We start from the raw sequence: 22,717 nt of genomic DNA on the forward strand, positions 1-22,717 counted from the left end.
CTTTTTCAAGCCCATTCGATTTCCGCGAGACGGATGTTCGGACGCCTCCTTTCGACGCCGATCGATCGCAAAACTCGACCCATTGGCAACGCCACTGCACGTTCTCGCTTCAAAATAGTGTCCCTTTAAGCGGAGTATATCCTGTCCTCGAAATGTACGAATCGAACGTGAGCGTATAAGAGAGCTTTTTTCATTGGGATTAAAAATCAATGTAATTTCGCCGAGATAGACTTTCTCGATAACTACAAATGCGCAGAAGAATGTATGCTGATTACGGTCTAAAAGTCTTATACTGGAGCTTGCCACAGCAAAAAAAATACATAGATATAATTTCCTATATCATAGCGAAATATCGAATAAAATCCATCGGATTACGTGATGCTCCGGTTTGTAACTAATTTACGTTCTCGGAGCATATCTTTGAAAGTTGATGTCACACGAGTACATGTAACATGAACGATGGAGAACAAATATATCGCAAGCAACTGTACATTATAGGAGGAGATCAGGCTTGGTTGCTTGTGGAAGTCGCGATCATCTCGGGAGTTAAATTTGAAAGAAGCGTGCGCTCTTACAAGAGCGATCAAGCCTCCTCCCGCGTCCTTCCCCTTTTTGTCGGCAGGCATGTTCGCGAAGTGGACCTTGAGTGCCCCGTGATCAATCCTAAATACGTTGCTTATATATGTATATTCACGTTTCAATGATTATCGTTTTCGATTTATATAGGAAGACATTTGTAAGAGAGCGTGTCTCGATCACTCAAAAAGCAACGATACAACTTAAGCATAACTCCATCATGTTGGATCATGCGCAAGGGCGCCTAGAGATCTTAATGTCGCCCTGTGTCACGGTGCTCATGCTCTTCATGCGACGCTCGTCGCGAACTGCGCAGATACGTCATCGAGCGAGAACGTCGTTCGGTGGAGCAAACGTGAGGGACTGATACATTTTACAATTACTTGATTTTAGTCTACGAGCCCTTTTTCCCGCTCTTTCCGAATAATTTTCCTTTTCGATAGCAGCATGTGAGCACGTGACGACAAAAACGATGCGCCAATACTCGTCGGCCTCGTGCGTGATTAGGAAGATAATAATCACAGAAAGAGAGAGAGAGAGAGAGAGAGAGAGGAGGAGGAGGAGGGGGAGAGGGGCAGAGAATGTATATGTGAGAGATATACGTCGTGGACGCGGCTTAAAGACCGTCAGGTACAATCACAGGACCGATCAAACCGATTGAGATCCCCTATGTCATATTTTACTAATATACTCTCCATCTAACAATAAACAATACACCCGTTATGTATATCCTCGAATTAATTGTTCGTGTCTACATTTTTTCACAATAAATTTAAATCTAAATGTATTTCTAAATTTTGATCTTATGATTATTGAAACACACAAATATATTCTTGAAAATACTCGAAAGTTTTCCGCACATCTCAATACAATAAAATAAAAATATTATTTGTTGTAGAAATATTTGATTTTTCTTTTTTTTTTAAATTCTATTAAATAGATTTTCCTACATTGCACATACTAGCGATATATGCAAACAATATTAATTTCAAAAGATTTATGTTGACAATGTGAAGAATGCACATCAGGAGATGTTATGCAATTAGGAGATGATTTTTCACGAGACTTTAGCAATAATAATAAACTATTTTTCACAAGCTTTGCTGCATAACAATTGATATAAACAATTATTCTCTGAATAAAATAATTCCATATAAGATGCAAAAAAAAAAAGATTGAATAATTTTAATCGAATGTCAAAGTTTAACAAGATAAAGTTGACATTATTTTATTGACACAACTGCGCCTGCGACACACGATCCTGTTCCCATATTGTACCACGCTCCGTCGTCTAAGTTGAGAACCCCTCTCCGAATGTTTCCAATCCCGAAGAGAGGCGATGTCCAGTGCTCCGTGTTGTGCGCGACAAGGAAGGGGGATGCGTTTCGCCGTCGTCGTGGTGGTCGTTACTGCGCCGCTCGTGTGCACCGGTGACTCGGCGATCGCGGCGTCACGCGCGTACGTCCATCTAGGACTCTAGGACGCGAGGTCTGCAAAAATCGGAGCGGAGATTCATTCCGTGCTTCCATTCAGTGCGCGACATCCGTTTCGAAGAGCGTGGATTATACGCTCTGTACTCTGTATTTTTCTGTCTAATAACGTCGCCGTAGTCGTCGCGACGTCGTACGTGCGTGCGTGCGTGCGTGCGCACGCCCGCGCGCGCTCTCGGCATCGACGGAGCGAAACGTCGTCGTGTGTGTGTGTGTGTATTGTGCGCGAGAGAAAGCGAGATAGTGTGAAACGGAAGGAGTTTCAGAGAAGAGAAGGGTGGAGGGGGAGAAGGAGAGAGAAGGAAGAAAACAACGCGCATTAGTTCTAACGCGCGATGTGTCTGCGTGCGTGATTCGTGAAAAAGTTGCGAGAGCAAAGCAGAGGAGAGACAAGAGCGACAGATACAAGTGCGATATTAAAGTGTACGAGGGTAAAAGTGTGTGAGAGAGTGAAAGAAAGAGAGGCGGCGACGCCGCTTCTTTTCACTTGTCTGCTTTTGAGAGGGCGGAGGAATAAGCACCTCCGTCTCTCTCTTCCTATTCCTCCTGTGAACGTGTGTGCGTGTGTTGTGCTCTTCCCCTCCCTCGTTGGCGCGCGAGTGGCAGGTAGAGGCGCGCGAAGACACCAAGGGCGCGCACAACGCACAACGACGAGATAGAGGAAGACGAAAGCGGCGAGGAAGTGGTAAGCGTCGGCGTCGAGACGCCCGGCGACTGATTACCTGGTGACAATTGAACGCGTGAAATATTTCACGTAGCACGCTGCTCGTTAACGTTATCGGCCACTGTTGATCGGTACCCGCTGAGTGTAGTGGAAAATGGGATGCGCGGCAAGCCATCGGCAAGCCGCTTAGCGTAGTAGTGTGTATCGCCTGTTTGACGGCGGTGGCGACGGCGGTGGTGGTGGAGGTGGTGGCGGTGGCGGTGGCGGCGACGGGGCCCAACGGCGAGAAGCGGTCGGAAAAATGGCGTCCGATAACGAAGCCTCTTGCGCGAGTGACCCAAATTTCGCGGTGATCTGCTCGTTCCTTGGATGCTTCGGCAAATCCTGCGGCATCATTTACCCGGACATCGCGCGACTCCAAGAGATGCTCGAGAACACGCAGGAAGGTGGGTCTTTACCGCGATCTTTCTCTTTACGCTTGTGTGTATGTGCTCTCGCGCGGGAGGGAGGGACGGTAGACACGGACGTGTATATACGCTCTAGACAGTGTGTGAGAGAGAGTGAGAAAGAAAGAGAGAGAGAGAGAGAGGAATAGAATATATGTGAGAAGGTGCGAGAGAGGGAACGACAGCGACCCGCCCCCGCAAAAGGCCAGTCGTCTAAGCGCCGTACCATTAGTTTCCTTCGTACGACTCCGCTCCGACTGCGAGCCTCGTTCTTTCTTTCGTTTGTCGATTCGTTCCGGCAAACGAGTCGCACCTCTCACCTCTCTCTCTCTCTCTCTCTCTCTCTCTCACTTCGAACGCGCGATGACGAACGAGGACGGTGGACACGGGACAGGGGACATGGGTCCGCTGCTTTTTGTTTTGGTGCGCGATATAGATGAAGGTGATCGTGAAACATTCTTTCCATTCGCGTTTAGCGCCGATGGCGTAACGACATGTTTCCTAGGATAAGCATTGGCAATGACAGATAAACGCTAGATAGATTTTACATTGTTGTTATTCTGCCGCGTGCTGCCACCTTCCTTGTTGTCAACTTGTCGGTTACACGTGATTACATACATGTTACAAGCGACGCCGGCTTACTCCAATTTCGGAGAAATGTCATTGATCGTGTAATATGAGTCTCGTATACGACGACCGTGAATCCGCAAATAAAAAACTTACTCTATGAAAACAAAACAGTTCTATTTTATGTTTTTGTCACACATTAACTTGTAGTTTCATTCATTCAAGTTTAGCATTAACCTTGAACTGCTTTTCTGTAATATTTGAAATTAAATTTATCAGATATTATTTTAATTTCTATGTAAGTGTCATTGTTACAATTATTTGCATTTGAAAAATAAAATGTTAAATAAATATTACACTTTCTGGGAAAGTTTTGACATAAATCATTTATTATTATACTAGGTCAATATAGAATTTCTCGATTAAAAATTTTCTAAAATTTTCTTTGTATTTATTTGATAGTGATTCTTACAAATTTATTATTATATACTTTTTTTAGTGTCAAGAGAGTTAATAGATCTGCACATCAAGTTGTTACGTAAAACACGTAAAACTGTATCGCCAGAAAAATGGGAACGGGCACTAGTCAAGTTTTGTCACACGTACTCTAATCAAGATGGATGGGAACTTGAACGCTTTGGTTACAAAAAGGCTCGCATTGCTGTTAAACTGCGTTTACTTAAAGTATAAGTCATATAATTATATTTTTTTATCTATAAGATTAAAAGAATAATCCATTTTTTTATGCGCAAGTCATTTTTATATTCTAGGTACTATTGGAAACGCAATTTGACTTAAATCAAAAATTTAAGAATGAAGTGAATAAATTGGCAGCTGATGAATTACGTGTGGAACCATTAGGAAGGGACAAAAGTGGATTAGCATATTGGTGTCAGCTGGACGAGGAATGCAACATAAGAGTTTATAGGGAAGATTTAGACGAGGAGAATTGGGAACTAGTAGCTAAGTAAGTTTTTCTCACACACTAAATTAGAGGCAATAATATAATTTTGTAATATTATTTTTTTTATTATTGAATCTATCAATAGTGCATATTATATATTCTTTGTACTAGGGATCGAGAGGGTGTTGTTAATCTCATAAACACCTTATCGAATGGCGAAGCTGGAGCTATACCAATTAACGAAGATAGCAACAGTTTAGAAATCTCTGAAAAACCTATAATAGACACTGGTCAAGTAACGACATCACCAAGTCTGGAAGACGAAGTTGTGCAAGAGAATGGTATTCACGCAAATGAGATGAATGATAAACAGCTACCGAACGGCAGACGTGACGAGTTTGAAGATGAACATGAACATGATCAGGATCAAGATCAAGATGATGATAATGAAGTTGAAAATGACGAGGAAGAAGATATTGATGCAGAAGAGGAGGATGTAACAAATGATGAAAGTTCCAAGCAGATTACAGAGGAAGACGATTCTCAAGAAATGGTACAAACTTCGAGCATAGAATCAAGATGTATGAACACTTCATCTATATTATCAGTGTCTAATTTGAAAACGCTAAATATGAAGATGGATGTAATATCAGAAGATGTAAGCCGCAGAGAGGCTACCGACGAAATGTCTGATTCTTTAGTATCGGAGAGCAAACCCGCGATTATACATAAACAGACTGTACTTTCACAGACAGTAACAGATATCGTGAAATCTGAAGTTGAAGAATCAGCACCGTTAAAATCGATTGAAACGCCTGTTATTACTTCATCTCCATTGAAACTGGTAAATATTTCGGAGTTGAAGCAAACACCGGAAGAAAAATTGCCATGTCCAACGACACCTGTCACTGCACTGTTAAACGCGACGAGAAAATACGGTGCCTCCGACGAGATGACAGATCCTGTTATGAAATCACTCGAGAAATTATCTGGCAAAAGTAGTGTACTTTTTTCTTCCACGGATTCTGTTTCCATGGCACACAGCAAACTATCTGTCAAGCCAATAGATCAATTGGCTGCTAATCTCGTGAGGATACAGTCAGAAAAACTAGAGAAGCCAAGCGGACCAAAATCGTTGGAAAAAATAGCGGAATCTTTAGCAAGATCTGGCGGTATATTGGGAAATACCATGAATGGAGAGGACGACAGATTGCCGCAAGATTTTTGCTCAAGAAATCAATCTGAAAAATCGGCAACTCTCAGGGGTCACAGAGGTATAGACTTGTCGACATCACCGCGTGGCTGGGAGAGCATAAGCGAGCAGAACAGACCCATGGATTTTTCCGGAATCGATCTTTCTAGTCGAAAATTGGGGAAGACGATGGAACTGCCTTCCCCGGGTTATCGGACACAGGACTTCCAGCATCGAGAAATGGACCTGAGCACAAAGAAGCTGAACAAACCGGAAGTATCGAATTTGCCATACGATGCACGTAGCGTGATGATGCGCAACCATGCGATGGTGGCTGATCTGAGCAAGCGGCAAATGCCGTTCACCGCGTACGAGATGTCATCGACGCCGTATCACAATACAGCTAGATTACCCGTCAAGGACGAGCATAGATTACCGAGCTATACGATACTTCCCGATCCTAGCAAGATTACTTCCTTAAGGATGAACACTGTACCACTGAAACGTCCCTTAGAAGGTGATGATGTGCAGCAAGACATGTTGAAAAGGATAAGAGCGGACGTAATTCCAATTAGAGGCTCCATAGATAAGAGACCGATGATGAGCGGCAATTGGAGGGATGAGGTGAGCGAGGCTATTGAGGAACCTATGATGATGGTTCAAGGCGAAGGATCTGGTAGTGATTGTGACGCGGTGAATCCTGTTGTCGGAGAGGCTGTGGAGGAACCGACAATTTTTTTTTATGGTGAGGGTTCCGGCGCGGAATGTGAGACAGGTAATCCCGGTGACGACACGTCCACTGACAATAAAGAAAGCAACGAATCAAAAACTGAACCTGATTCAGCTACCGCGACATTATCGCAGAATAAGGTTTTAACCGAGAACGAGGTGTCTACGGGCTCGATAGTGTCAAACAAAACCCCTGTAAAATTAAATAGAAATTATGCGCAATCTAATTTAAGTATAAATGATAATTGTCAAATAGTAGATTCTATGCAAGAGAAGCCAAAGTTGAAGCACATATTGGGCGTCCAAATAATACCTAAAAGTACAACCGGTCCCGTCAAAAGGTTATCTAGGTGGGACGTGGGAAAACCGGAGGAGAAAACAGAATGTGACAGTAGTATCATATCACACGTGGAAGAAGACATATCACTGAAGGAAAATACAAATGATTACAAACATGACAATGCAGAGCAAAAACTATCGAATATGGATACAGAATCGCCAATTAAAATCGAAGATTCTGTTGATGTAAATCAGGATATCAAAATAGATGACAACAATTTTATAAACACAAAAAGTGAAACTACCATCGAAGACAGTGTTAAATTGCAAGAGTCTGATATAAATTTAAAGAGTACGAGTACAATGGAACAGGAAGATGATTCTAAACTTCAAGAATCCGTGCAGTGTGATTCTTCTATATCGTCGTGTCAACTGGATATCTCACAGACACCCGAACAACGTACAAATTCTGAACTATCTATAATAGATTCAGTCAATGTACAAAACGATTCGAATAGCGTGGTTTCATGCGAGCCGGATACTCCCGAAATAACAGATAACGAATGCAAACCCATAATCGCAAATTCTCCACCGAGATTTTTTTTTGGTCCCAATTGTATCTCTTATACCTCGAAAACCGACAAATTAGAATCGGAGCAAAGCTTGATTACATCTGCGCACGATAAAACTGATACTGTGCAATATGAATGTGTGTCTTCATCGAAACCAGTGGATGATACCGTTTATCCATACAAAGATACGGAAGATTTTGAGTTGGCGCAAACAAACAACAATTTGCTAAAAACGGGTCTGTATACTTCGGATTCTGACAGTATTCCATGTGGAAACAATAATGAAGACATGAAAAAAATTGAAGCACCAAGCAATACGTGGGATCAACAAACAACTTCAACATTTAATAGCTCAATAGAACCAAGCGATGTATCCGAGTGTGATGCCCCTAATTCATCTGTTGTGCAAGTTTCAATAGAAGCGAATAAAGAACTGAGTATACAAGAATCTGTTTGTACCAGCAAAGAAATAGAAGAAGATAATTTTTCAAAAATTGATATAAGTGTATCAGAGGCAGTAACAGAAAATGAAAGTATTAATGATATAAGTATGACTAAAAAAGATCCAATTAAAATCAGTTTGATCAGTGAATCCAGCGTAGTTGAACCAGTAGAATGTGGAATTGTTGAGCCACCACAATGTGATCAATCTACTGATTCTGAAAAACTTGAAAACATAGAACAAACTCAAAAAAGTGTTCCTTTTGAAATATCGGACAATATTACATCACAATTGTCAAGTAATAGAGAGGATAAAAATGAAAAACCAATTGATGACTGTAAAATTGAAGAGAACAATCATCAGTCTGTTAATTCAAACAGCATCAAGGAAGATGAAGGGAAAACTGTAACCCCGCATTCATCGCTTCTTACTCAAGATTCACAAGAAAAATTGTTTGATTTTAAGGAATTAATTAACAATTCGAACATCTTATTGAATTCCACGAATACAGCCACATTATCCGAGGATTATCAGGAAACAGACAGTCTTCAAAAGAACGATCTTGATTCTGCTGGGGAGAATTGCGACAAACAGAGTGACAAGAATGACAATTTTTCTGAAATCGACGGTCAGGAAGATCATTCGACTGATACGGATAACGAGAAGATGAAAGGTCTGGTCGGTTCTGACGCTGATTCATTGTGCGTCAATTACGATAAGAACAGCGAAAGAACTGATGCATTGTCGGACATAGGAATGCAGGATGATGGATCCGGTGATTCCGAAGAAATTAAAGAGAAAGAACTGAACGATGTGCAAGTTAACAATACTGTGTTTGATATGGATTCTGTGATCGTTTCGGAGTCTACTCTTGAAGAGAATAATAAACACGCTTTAGTTCCTACCATAAGCAATTCGGATGATGTGTCTGCGCCGGATTCTTCATCTCAACAAAGTGAATCTGAGCAAATAGACAATAAAAAAGTTGAAAATACGTTATCTGTCACTGATAAACCTTCTACATTTAATTTATCAGAAATAATACCTGAAGCAAACATTTTTGAACTTCCCAGAGCGAATATTGTCGAAACTACAAAAGAAACAAACTTTTCTAACATAGTTCAGACTACAAGCGAATACGTCGACGATGTTTATGAGAACCCCAGTTCTTGCATCGATCAAGATTCTAACGAAGAGATGGTTATAGATGATCGTGTATCTGAATCTAATGAATCATTTAAAGAAACTGAGGAAGTTATAACAAATGATGAACAACCAGAGGATACAAAGCCAGAAGTAATAATGGATTCCAAAAAAGAAGCTTTTGCTATAGCAAACATTGAACGAGAATCTTTTCAGACTGCAACAGAAACTGAAATCTCAGAAAAAGAGAAATCTGAAGCCGATGTAGAAAGCAAAAATAATAAAGAATTTATCGAAGATGAGAGCAAAACTTATAATACTGATAAACGAGATACGACAGTAGTAGAAGATATTTACGATCTTAGTAAAAGTAAAGAAATTGTTGAAAGCACAGAAAAATCAGAGATAAATACGACAACTGAACTTGTAACTACTGAATTATCAGATGTACATTTAACAAAATCAGATGTTTCTCAAGAATCACAACAGGAGGTAATGAATGAGAATAAACAGTCGCTGGTTGCAAATTACGATAGTAATTCCAATGATGGTAGCGATAATGTTTTTGATCCGGATATGATGCAAAATGATTCTAAAGATGATATTACCATTTCGATAGAACAAAAAATTAGTGAAAACCTGCACGAAAAATCATCTGTCAAAAAAGATGACATCAACAACATAAATTTAGTCTTTGATGTACCTCAAGAGAAATTATCTGAGCAGCAAACAGAGGAATTTTCACAAACGAAAATTAATGAGGAATTAAATGAAGATGTTACGATCGTTAATAAGCAGACAAAAGTTATTTGCAACATTGATAATAATATTGAAAATTGTTTAAATGACGAATCGACAATGCCTTTAAATAAGGATGAATTTCAAGAAAAAACAGACATTCATGATATTTTTATTACTGAGAATTCCAAGAAATTGGAAGTGTCAGATCTGACGAAGATAGCAGCTCCAGTCATGGCTGAAGAAATAACTGAACCTATTCTAAACAAGAATTTTGAGATGCCTATTAGTCATAGTGAGAAAAGTAAAGAACATTTTAATAATTTGATCGATAATATGAAAATCGTGCAAGATTCTCAAAATGCTGTTGAAGTGGAAAAGGGAGATTGCATAACACTCGAAAATGTGTGTAACTTTAGCGAAAACGACGGGAATAAATGTGCAAAATCTTCATTTGTCCAAGAAAGTTTAGAAATTAACGTTGTGGATAATCAAGTAACCAGTATATTTGATGTAAAGGAACAACATGTGAGAGACATTGACGAAAAACTGAATATTAGTTTGGATACGGAAAATATTGTAAGATTGAAAAATGTAAATGAACACATTGCTGAAGAACTGCCTATTCCATGTAAAAGATTTAAAGAAGATCTAGCGGACTATGTTAAAGACAATAAATGGGATGTAAAATTACAAGAAGAATGTTTAACTAAACCATCCGTTGAAGAGGTGAGTTTACCACCGATTCAAACAGGATCGAATATTGTGCCAGCAAAATTGGATAATGCTTTAGCTGCGGATAAATCGTATCTTGAAGATGCGAAATTAGAAGGCAGCGTATCTTCGGACGCCTTATATTATCCAAATTCAATGTCTATGAAGATGGAAAATGTTAATAACTTGGATAGTAGTCAAAATGAGCCTTTTAGTATAAATTTGAATGTAAATAAAAGTACAGAGAATTTCAGTGCGCCTTTAAATACGAAAGATGAATCGATGATATTTTTTGCTCAAGAGACCATCTCGGAAGTTAGTGCTGTAAAATCTGATATCAAGAAAGAAGCCAGCAAGAGATTGATTGATACCTCAGACACGGAAGATGTTCCTCCGCTAAAATCTAAGCCACCATATTTAGAAATCGATGATAAGACTTTGGAAAATTTAGTAAATACCGAGGTACAAGCGCTTAAGAATTTAGATACATTGAACGAAGTTGAAAAATTAAGACCACAAATCAAAGATGAAGCGAAAACATCAGCGATTTCCACGACGCAATTGTTTCAAAACAATTTTGATATGATTAACGATCCCACGGCTGTTGCAGCGATAGAAGATTCTAAGATCGGTTTAGAAGTAGCAGAAAGAAAAGAATCATCTTTGGAAATCCAGAATGTTGAGATGAAAACTTTATCCGCAGCTTCTGACAGCGATGATTCGACAGGTATGGACAACGAGGGTATTTTTAACGTGCCCTCAGAGGAAGCTGATCCTTTAGCATGTACCAATGATGATGTTTTGAAGAATATTACCGAGGATAATGCTTTGAAGAATATTACTGAAGATGACACTTTGAAAAATATTACTGAGGATGATGATGTTTCTAAGATAAGTATCCGTATAAAACCGGCATCCGAAATGATTTACGAGGGATGGAAATTAGACAGCACTATGGAAACACCAAAGATTTCGCGAAAACGGCGAAACAGCGCTCACGAATCAAATTCCGAGGACGGGGCTACAAAACAAGAAGATGAAGAAATGATGGGGGGCAAAAGAATGAAGCTACGCGCAAAGCGTATGCCCGATAAAGAATTACGAAAATCCATTGAAGAAAGTCGCGAAGTAGTGGTGAGCTCCGAAGACGAGGCTGCAAAATGTGATCCCGATAACGTACCGGAACATGTGGCTAAAGATGGCAGTGATGATCCGACTATTATGCAATCGATGCCGATTGACAAAAAGATCAGGGGTCGTCCTAGAGGTAAACGGAGGCGTGGTTTTCGAGGAGGACGTTCCAATCGGCCGAAACTTGCGGAATTTCAGGGCGATCAGACGTCAGAAATATCATCCGGTGCTCATCCTGATGGGGCTTCTAATGATGCTTTGACTGCAACGCAAAAAAGACGAAAGAAACGTAAGTATATTCTTATATACATCTTAAAAACATATACTATATAACAATAACTCATTGAATATAATAAAATGTTAGTGTAAAGATTACTAAAATTAAAAAAATGTTTTTACAGGAAAAATGGTTCTCGGTTTAGAAATAGGTAGAGATATTTCACTAGAAACAGAAACACCAGGAGTGGAACAGGATGAGACGCCTGTCAGGCAATCAAGAAGAATAGCACAGTTGAAAATTAAAGAACAAGCAGATAGACGCAGAATCGAGGAGGAAACTATGCGCGAGTTGGAAGAGAAAAAAGAATCTGAAAAGAAAAAGAGAAAAAAGCAGAAAGTAAGTTATTAGATTAAATAAATGGAAATTATATAGCTATAGATTGCACAAATAATTGTTTATCTCATGTAGCCGGAAAGTGAAGAGGATTATATAAAAGAGGTTATCATAAAAGAAATTGAAAAGGAGAAGAAATCTAAAAAGAAACGTCGAAAGAGAAAAAAGAAAAAGATGTTAGCCAAATTCAACGAAGCAAATCCATGGCAGAGCTCATCCGGATCTAGTAGTGACGATGAAAATGAAAATGAAGACGAAGAAGAGGAAGATGAAGATATCGAGAGCGAGGGATCTTTACTATTTAAAAGTGATCACGAGTTTTCTCCGGAAAGTGATCTCGAAAAAGACCAAGAGTCTGAGCCGTTAAGACGTGCTAGAACTGCACAGAAGGGTAAGTTTATTGTTAAAAAATAATGTAATAATATTTATAGTTGATCAATTCCATTGCATTTATTTGTCATTAGCAGCCCAAAATGATGTTGAAGAAGCTGAGGATGAGTATGCCTGTCAGAAATGTGGCAAAGCTGATCATCCTGAATGGATTCTTTTGTGTGATTCTTGCGATAAAGGCTGGCATTGCTCATGTCTCAGGCCAGCTCTTATGCTTATACCTGAAGGCGACTGGTTTTGTCCACCATGTCAGCATGTAAGTTTGTTTTGAGAATTAATTTGTTAATTACTTTTAATTATTCTAAGAATTAATTATTTGCACATGAATAAAATACATAAATGTTGCATATGCATCAATATTTTTCCTAATTCCGCATACTTATTTTGCAAAAAATTATGTTTTAATTATTTTTAAGACTCTCCTGGTGACTAAGCTACAGGAAACATTGAAAACACTCGATCAGTTAACAAAGAGACATGAGAATGAAGTACTACGGAAGAAGCGATTGGCTTTTGTTGGCATAAGTCTAGATAATGTGCTTCATAAAGGCGAAACGCAACGCGTGTCGAAAGGATCGAAAGCATCCAGTCAGGAATCGGATAATGGTAAATTTTAATGTAGTGATTGATTTAAGTTATTTTAAGTGTAATTAAAGCTATATATATAATATATATTTGTTATTTAATAATTGTGTTATTATTATATAATATATGCCGATTTAATTTGTTTTTATAGAATCTTCGGACTCGTCCTCGTCGGCATCTAGTTCAGAAACATCGAGCAGTGAAGAAAGCGAACCAGTTTATCAATTACGTGAACGTCGATGCGCCAATACCTACAAATTTAACGAGTATGATGATATGATTAATGCCGCGATTCAGGATGAAGTTGAAGCAGTTCAAGGCGCTGGTAATCAGGGAAGAGGTAAAGATATTGCAACGATAGTCAATGCGGAGAAGGAAGAGGCTCAGGTAAATGATTAAACAACAAATATATATGTATAATATATGATGTACAAATGTGATAGTATTATTACATATATAATGTCTGTTTTTTGTAGGCCGAAGCATTAAAGATGACGCAATTAGAAGAGGATAAGGATGATATAGAATCAAAACCGGAAAAAGAAAGTGACGAGGAATATAAGATCGAAAATGAAGATATGATTGATGAAATAGAAGAAAAGCAAAATACGGTTGCTAGGAAATTGTTAGCACGTAAGAAACATCGAAAATTAAATAGCCTTGATATAAGTAGCGAAGATGATCCAGATAGTGATGAAGATTTCAAGGGTACGAGTTCCGAAGAAGAGGAAGACTTTGATGATCATATCACGTCATCTGATGACAGTAGTTTTGATGTAAAGCGACGTGGTAGAAAAGGCGACTCGCGACCTGTTAGAAGATCTACCAGAGCTCGTATGACTAGGGCTTATGATGAAGATTTTAGTGAGTTTTAACACACTATTTATATATTTTTTAATATCTTAATTCTCTACACATATTTTTTCAATATAGCATTTTTTAAGTATAAATTTTTTATTTATGATATATATATATATATATATATATATATATATATATATATATCTGATTCAATTGACAAAACTTTCGATTTATATTCAATTTAAATATTTATAGCATTCTCTGTAATAAAATATTCTAATTGTAAATAAAATTTAAAAATAAATTATTTAAATAAATGTGTTTTTTTAGTCAATGACGATAGCGAGGAGAGTGATCGGCCAAAAAGAAAGAAATCGCGATCGATATGGGGAGATTCGGATAGCGAGGATAGTGATAATTCGTGGAGGCAGAGAAAGAAAAAGTAAAAATAAAGATAAAAATTAAAAATATATAATATAATACATTACAGATTATGAATATTTAAAATTATTTTTTATTGCAGAAGCAGAACAATACCAACATCCAGGATTAGAACGATACCCAAGACAAAGGGCAAAAAAAGGAAAAAGAGAAAACGTATAATAGAATCCGATAATCAGAGCGAGAACGATGAAGAAGATGAGTCGAAAATTGAAGAACAATGTGAACCTAACTTGCAAGACGTAAATACTACTGGACTGACTGAGGTCATGGACATTAATAAAGAAGAGAATTTTGAAAATGACACTGGCGAAAATAATGTCGAGATGAAAGATATTAAATTACAAGAAATAGCCTCTGATGTTCCAATTCCCCAAATTTCACAGCCACCAGAGATAGTGCCGATTCAAAAAATCAAAAAGGTAAGTATTTTTAAATTACTAAACTTTTGACATGAAGAATATCATAATATATTCTGCTTTGATCATAATATGAAATTGTCTGCTGCTTTTTATGACAATATGTATCATAATATGGCTTTTTTTCTCTATCTTTCTCTCTTCTCTTTTTTTGCCGCATATACAGTTAATATATTTTCAATAAATGATATTTTATCTCATTTTTTATGTTACTATACTCTATAATATAATAATTTTTAGTATTGTACTTTTAAGTATTTAAATATTAAATATTTTTCTACTATTTAATGTACTGTTTTTTAGATTCTTACAAAAGGTATTAACTTATGAACTGTATATGCCATATCCTTCTTACTTATATCTAATATATAGGGTAGAAGAATTATATACTATTTATAATTTTTCATCATTTTAAGATGATTTTTCCTCAGTAAAAATATCGAGGTATCAATAATTTCCGTGTTATAAGGGATTCAAAAAGAAAGATTTTTTTGCAAATTAAACTTTATAGAGAATTAAAACTACATTCTTTAGTTAATTTTAAATAGAGTTTATTTTAATAGGGAGAAAAAATTTTAATTTAAAACTTAGGTACAAAAATATATAATGGGAAAAATTGGAAATTTGCAAATGAGCTCTGTTGACATTTTTGCTGAGGAGAAATCATCTCCAAAGCATCTTAAGAATCTGTTATTAGCAGATGGTGTGGTAACTCTGAGACATTCTGTATAATAAACTTTTTAAACATGATGCTATCAACCTATGTTTTTTTGTTTTTTTTATTTTTTTCTTATTTGTTTTGTCACTGCAATATACAAATTGATGCCGAATATATACATATAGATATATATTAATAGACGAGTGTTTATACGACCAAACTGGCAATTTATTGTTTGATTGTTCTATCACGACGTTTCGACCATATGGTTTTGGTCCATATCAAGTGAACTAAAATAACGGGTCAAGGAACATTTTAATAATATAAAAATGCACGCAAGTAATCTTTCCGTAATCAGCAAACACAAATTAGAATTTGATCATGACTTCGATTGGTCAGCGCCTGATATTCTGCATACTGAAAAACATGTAAGAAAGAGAGAAATAGCTGAAATGTGTTTTATTAAAAAATTTGACAACACTATTAACTCTCAAAAAGACACAAAAAATTTAAACAACATATACGATAGGTTAATAAAGATCATTTAGTCATTCTCAGTATCCCAAACATAGTGGTTGACACAATGTCAGTTTGACATTTCGATTTTTCTCTTTCTACTTTTTAACTATAATGGAGGTACATAATTCCGTTTATTTCATTTGTAACGTGATTATCATTATTTATAATATTGTTATTTTAGTTCATTTGATAAGAACCAAAACCATATGGTCGAAACGTCGTGATAGAACAATCAAACAATAAATTGCCAGTTTGGTCGTATAAACACTCGTCTATTAATTTATCTACTGGCGACATTTTAAAATTAAACATAAGAATATATATATATATATTTTTTAGGATATGCTATCTAAACCGAAAAAAGCCCCAACTATTCGACGAAAGGTATATATTTACTACGTATATGTTTACTTTGTACCTTAATTTAATGATAATTGTATGAGTTTTTACATACAAGTAAAGAAATAATAATATCAAATTTTATTTTTTACAGATTATTTATGGTGGACTTCCAGATGAAAATAGACGAGAAGAGGAAGAAATATTAAGTAGGAGGACTCGAGGACGGAAGATCAATTATCGAGAGGAAATAGCATCAGATAGTGAAGAGGTGAGACATTTTAATTTAACAAAGTTGTCATGTATATTAAAAAAGAGAAGAGACATTTTAATTTAACAAAGTTGTCACGTATATTAAAATTTTGATTATTTTACAGGAACTGAAGAAGGCGCTGATGATGAGGAAGACCGGCGAGAGTGAAGATGAATTTGTTGTAAACGAGGCTGACGATATAAATGATGATGGGGAGAAGGATTCAGATTCAGGTAATGTAACGTCTCTATGTCTCATTTATATATCAAAAGATATTCATAGTACAGCGGAAAGCGCTACACACAATTTCTCTACTTGAAGAAAATCGTGCATTTATTAATTACATTTATATAAATATATAAATAATGATCGTTAGGTTAGGTCAATCTTTTTGGTCAACTTTTCCAGGAGATGTTTATATTCCCAAGAAAGATGCTCTAAAATTCAAGAACAAATCGTTGAAGACGAAGAAATCGCGTAACGGCAAGAGTCTTGCAATGAAGCGAAAATCGTTGTCGGACGATATGCCGAAGCAAAGAAAGAAACCTGGACCAAAACCGGGAAGCAAAAACAGAGCGCGTAAACAAAAGTTAAAGGATGATGTAGATGGAGACATGATTGGCGCAGTCATGGACAACCCTATCGATATAGCGTCTAAAATGGATGAGAATCTTCCGGACAATATCGGACTGACGGGTACAACCATGTCAGTAGCGAGCTCTTTTACTGGGGATGTTCCCGAGGGTTCGTTGACGAGTCTTGGTGCTGGGGAGTTAGCTGACTTGGATGAGGAGCAGCTCGAGCAGATGATGTTGGATGAAGAATACGGACGACGGCAATTGGAGCTCGCGGCCATTGAAATAGCGAAAAAGAAGAAGAAAGAGGAACGAGAAGCTAAGAAGTTGGAGAAGGCGCGTTTGAAGGCTTTGGAGATACTGGCAGCAGAAAGACAGAGATCCCAACGCACCCGAGGGGATGGATGGCGAGGCTCCTAAGAAGAAAAAACGCGGACGTCGCAGCAAAGCTGAAATAATTGCTGAGCAAATGCGTAGGGACAGTGCGTCGAATCTAGGCATTGCACCGACGGCAGCTATTGGCAGTATTGGCACGCCGGATAGCGCGAGTAATATGCAATCTCACAACGTGAATCCTGCTACTTTATCTACAAGTTTGACTCCGGAAACCGACAGAAGCGTCGAAGGTCATATGTCTCTTATGACTGGGCCGGATGGACAGCTCTTTAATCCAGATGGTACGCCGATGAAGCCGAAACGACGCGGTCGTGGCAAAGGCAAGAAGACGCTTGCATTAGAGGCAGCCAGAGCTGCGGAGGCAGCGGCTAAAGCCGCAGCCGAAGTCGGCTTGATCGCTGGTATGGGCACCGACTCGAACCCGGAGATGAAACAGAGTGATATTCCGAATATTCTTCCTACACCAGGTAGCAGTACATCCGGTTCAGCGCCCTCCACACCGCCGGCGAGTGCCGTCCCGACACCAGGTCCACCGTCGACACAGTCGTCGAACTCGCAGTCGGTTTATCCAGCGCTACCTTCCGGTCAACAGTCTTCCGTCATTACAAGGATGCTTCAGTCTCAACCAGTATCTAACAGTCCGCAGTCCTTTACCGCAGCAGCGGCCGCAATGGGTCACAAATACTTTGGCGGGCCTAATGTCGGTGGACAAATCATGGGCGGTCCGCGAACGGGATATGAAATGCAGCCGCGCGCCAGGATTCCATCTCCGTATAGACAGGCAGGTCAATCATCTATGCCGCCGCATTTTGCCGCGGTTAGATCGGGTACTCCGCCGATGCGTATGCGAGTATCCGGACCGCAAATGTATCATACGTCTCATCATCCAATGGATCCATCGCCGTCGGGTGGTGGACCGATCTCGATCAATAATCGAGATCGTAGTTCACCTTTAACCGGCGGCCCGGCGATGATTCCACCATCGGCCAGCAGTCCATTGGCCAAGGGCGGCCCGACGCCACCGCCCCCGCCGTATGTACGGGGCGGACCACCGATGGCCAGGTTTGCCGAGAATCCCATGGGGCCCAGGCATCAAATGCCACCGTTTACTAACGCTTCGCCGGTTAATCACAATCTGCAACAACCTTCCCCACCCCCTAATCGGCCACCTGGTAACTTTTCACCGTATCATCCACCTCCGCCTCCCAATTACCATTACGGTGCCTATCCACCACCTCCACCGATGTCTACGGCGGATGATGCAGCCGCTTACCAGGGCTCGCCGTATCCCTCAGAGCACTTCTCCTCACCGGCAGACAACCAACCTCCGATCCAGGGGCCTCCACCACCTCAGGGACCGCCGCCACCGCAGCAGTCTCATCCAGGCGATCCCAATGCCGCTAACAAGCAGTATGATGAAGAGGGCACCGGCGAATTTGGCGGGCTGGTATCTTATTTCAGTAGCCAGAGAGAGGACGATCTTGATTCGTAGCATGAATGAGAGCTTGGCCAACCCTGAATTATTAGGTAGGGAGAGCGTGCCCAGATAAAACCGCAACGTTTGCCGCAGAGGAAAAAGCGATAAACGCAACGCAAACGCGAATATGATATCCTGGAAGATTCGACTTTTCGAGGATGCTAGCGCGAAACGCGGATGCTAGAGCTGGAGTCTTCCTCTTCGACTCCTCTAAAGCAAACAGTTGTCCTGTGTACTTTTTGTACTTCTTACGGAAAAATGTCGTCAATGGCAAATACGAGGTTGGCCAAGTATAGATTGAACGGAGAGATAAATCAGAGCGATGGGGCGGAGCCTATTTTCTAAGAGTTGTAAGTTTTTCTGTAATTAGCTTTTAGTTCGATTGGATTTATATACAATGATGTGCGATTGTGCGAGAGATCTAAGATAATGGAGATACAACGGTCGTCTTATCCAGGAGATGACGAAACAAAAGATCTGACCAGAACTATTTTTCATCATTATTTATTACTATAATCCGCCAGTAGAATTTTGCGAGTAAAGTTATTCCCGAAAAGTTTTAAAGCGAAAATAGAGAGTATCCGCGCTCCGCGTGATACTAGTATCCTTCCGCGAAGCGAAACGTGAAAAATTAATCTTTAATAATGATGAAAAAGGAAAATTAAAAAATTGAACTGGCTAAAACGACGTACTGTTGTTAACATGTACATATGTAAATAATATATAAGTCATTTAGATTATATATGTATTATATATATAAACATACACAGAGAGAGAGAGAAAGAGAGAGAGAGAGACAGAGAAACGCAGTCATGCAGAATATACTATAAAAATGAATTAGTGCGGAAAGGGCACAAATGTAATATTTAAATTTAATTCAAGAGAATGACATTTGAGTATAATAAATTAACAAAAGATTGTGAAGACTATTACTATAATTATTTATAAAGAAAAAGATTAAGAATTTATGATATAGACAGTATATTGTATTTTACAAATTTTACTTCATATAATTCTGAGAAACCATTAAATATAGTTATATTGGAGAGCAGGAGGCTGCTTTAAATATTTTCTTTGCGAAAAGCAAAGAAAAAGGGACTTTGACAAAAAAAAATTAGCGTAATTGGTATATCACTGCATATATGTGGAAGCAGTGCAATTATTTATATATCTGAAATGATTTATGTTTTTAATTTGTATATTTTTTCTATATATTTCTATATAATTTTTCGATTTATTCAGGCATGTGCAAGTTCTTTTAATTGAAAATTTGCGCAGAATATATCGCGCTGATATTCTCAAGAAGAAAAAGAAACAGATTTATATATATATATATATATATATATATATATATATATATATATATATATTTATTATATATAGCAAATTATATTATGATAAATTATATTATGATGTAAACAACATATACGCAGATTATATAGAAATGTATTATTATGTGATTATGCCTGAGATAATGATTCTGGCTTAAAATCCATCTGAGTATTTGCGCTTATAGTGCACGATATGTTGAAGGCACTATCTTGCGTAGGGTTTCTATCTAGAATTCCTTTCTGTACTTTCAAAATTGTCGGTATATCCATATTCTTTTTTAATATTTCAAATGTTTTAAAATGATCATGTTTTACTATAATCATCCAATTATATCGTTTAATATGATTATTTCGTTTAATGTGAAAATTACGAGTTCTTGCAAGAATAGGATTGTGTCAATTCGAAAAATTCGAATTAATCGAAATTTATTAAATATTTGTCTTTGATATGGATATTAACCAATGATAAGATTCTAAGTCCAGGAAGGAAATCATAATAGACGAGGACAAGAGTCGTTATTCGAACAGATATTGTTGAAAGCATTTCTTTCTTATGATCTTATGGTGATGATCGTGACAGCCTCCTGCTCTTTGAAGTTAAGACGAGGCCGCTAGTGGCCGTAACGTGTGTGATGCGATGGAAAAAAAGAAAATCATGTATCTGTTTAGTTATCACACGTACGTGCATACCTAATATAAATAGAAGCTATATGAATAAACAAGAAAAGGATATTACATTATCTTAGAATTAGCTTGCTTGGGAGAGTTTCCTTTATTATGTTGAACGTTTTATGACCGAATCAAACGGTTATATACACGTATGAAGGAGAATACATTCATCTACACAAATTACATGCCGCATGTGTAATAGAAGGGTTTACTATCACTAATTTTATTATTTTTACATCTATTACGATGTATATCGATTGTGCGCAATTGATGTACACAGTTACTTCGTCTTCTTCTTTAGACACAGTAAGTCTTAAGAGCCGCCAATTCTTAGATTACGCATCGAGGAACTAGATGTATCATGATAGCGATTATACTGCTTCCTTTTTCTTTAGCGTGCAATCGGCGGGACGATTGTCCCGCGATCTCATTTATATTGACATTGATTTGTATAAAAATAGGCTGTTTTATTGCCGCCGACATCGCATCGGAAGTAGCATATGAAATCCTTGTTTCGACGAATCTGTACGTCGATAGAATGATCAATGTCATTTATTAAATCAAAGTTATTTAGAAATATTTAAAGAAATTCAATGCAAAATTTAATGGCTGCTTTTCTGAAAAGATTGAGAGAAAATGAAATCTTTATTAAATTTGCGCAATTTTTTTTTTTTAATGAAAGAGTTTTATAAATCATGTACATTTTGAATTGTTCTTTGTATTTTGAAATGATATTTTTTAGTATTTTAAAATACCGGTGAATATCGCTAATATCGAGTTACTAAATATTTACAAATATTGGAACATTTGTCATTTCAATTCAGAGGTATTAAACACAATTTTTGCGTATGACATTGCATTTAGTGAAGTAATTTTTAATATCTTTGAATATATATATTTAAAAAATATATATATTTAAAAAAGAAAATGTAAATATATACACGCGCACACGTATTTGCGATACGATGGTTGTTAGAATTATGGGAAAGTTGAATAATTTTTGGACGCAATACGGGCATGGATTTTTTCAATTTGTACGTCTGGGATTTTTTCTAAGCATTTATGTGTGTTTTTCTTCTCATTGTCCCTATGAGTCCTTCCTCGAGGCGTATATATTTGCGGAGTGGCTCATTAAGACAATAGTAAACGTGGTGCAGTTTAGCTTTTCTTTTGATAAGGGTCTAGACTAAACGCAATTATTATATTACATGTTGTAGCCTAAATAAAAGATTTTGTAATAAAATTCAATATATTGAAATAATATATCATCGCGCGCGTGAATTTTTTTTACGTTTCTCCCTCTCTATGCCACTTTTTCTCTTTTTAATTAAAAAATTGAAAATATCCTCGGAAATGTAAAAGTTTAACAGAAGTAACTATAATATATGCAAAACATTCGCTTCCTTTTTTCTGATTTTGATAGTAAGTATTATATATTTATTTATTATTTAATAAATACAATATATATAAGTTTCTTGAAATCAATCTGCGCGCGATAGTATAGAAAGAAATTATAAACCTAGAAAAAAACAATACCATAAAAAAATGTAAACTTGAAAGTAACATTAAGATTAAAAAATATAACAAAAAGTTCAATTAGTTAATAACATTAACTAATCAAAACATAATTATTCTATACTCAGATAAAAAAATTAATATAAATC

At 37.5% G+C, this 22,717-nt stretch overlaps 1 protein-coding gene across 1 annotated transcript; it reads left to right on the plus strand.

Moving 5' to 3' along the window:
* Positions 1 to 2,953: 2,953 nt before the first annotated feature.
* Positions 2,954 to 22,316, plus strand: LOC126857900 (uncharacterized). The gene is given in 17 exon segments (XM_050607787.1): positions 2,954 to 3,176; positions 4,243 to 4,427; positions 4,514 to 4,710; positions 4,819 to 11,876; positions 11,989 to 12,203; positions 12,276 to 12,591; positions 12,668 to 12,846; positions 13,007 to 13,196; positions 13,327 to 13,562; positions 13,652 to 14,039; positions 14,307 to 14,418; positions 14,500 to 14,839; positions 16,353 to 16,397; positions 16,507 to 16,623; positions 16,730 to 16,838; positions 17,014 to 17,554; positions 17,556 to 22,316. Coding segments are annotated over 17 exon segments (11,886 nt in total). The 5' UTR covers positions 2,954 to 3,031; the 3' UTR covers positions 19,069 to 22,316.
* The last annotated feature ends 401 nt before the right edge of the window (positions 22,317 to 22,717 follow it).

Source organism: Cataglyphis hispanica, chromosome 2 (assembly GCF_021464435.1).
Source record: "Cataglyphis hispanica isolate Lineage 1 chromosome 2, ULB_Chis1_1.0, whole genome shotgun sequence".
NCBI classification, from domain to species: domain Eukaryota; kingdom Metazoa; phylum Arthropoda; class Insecta; order Hymenoptera; family Formicidae; genus Cataglyphis; species Cataglyphis hispanica.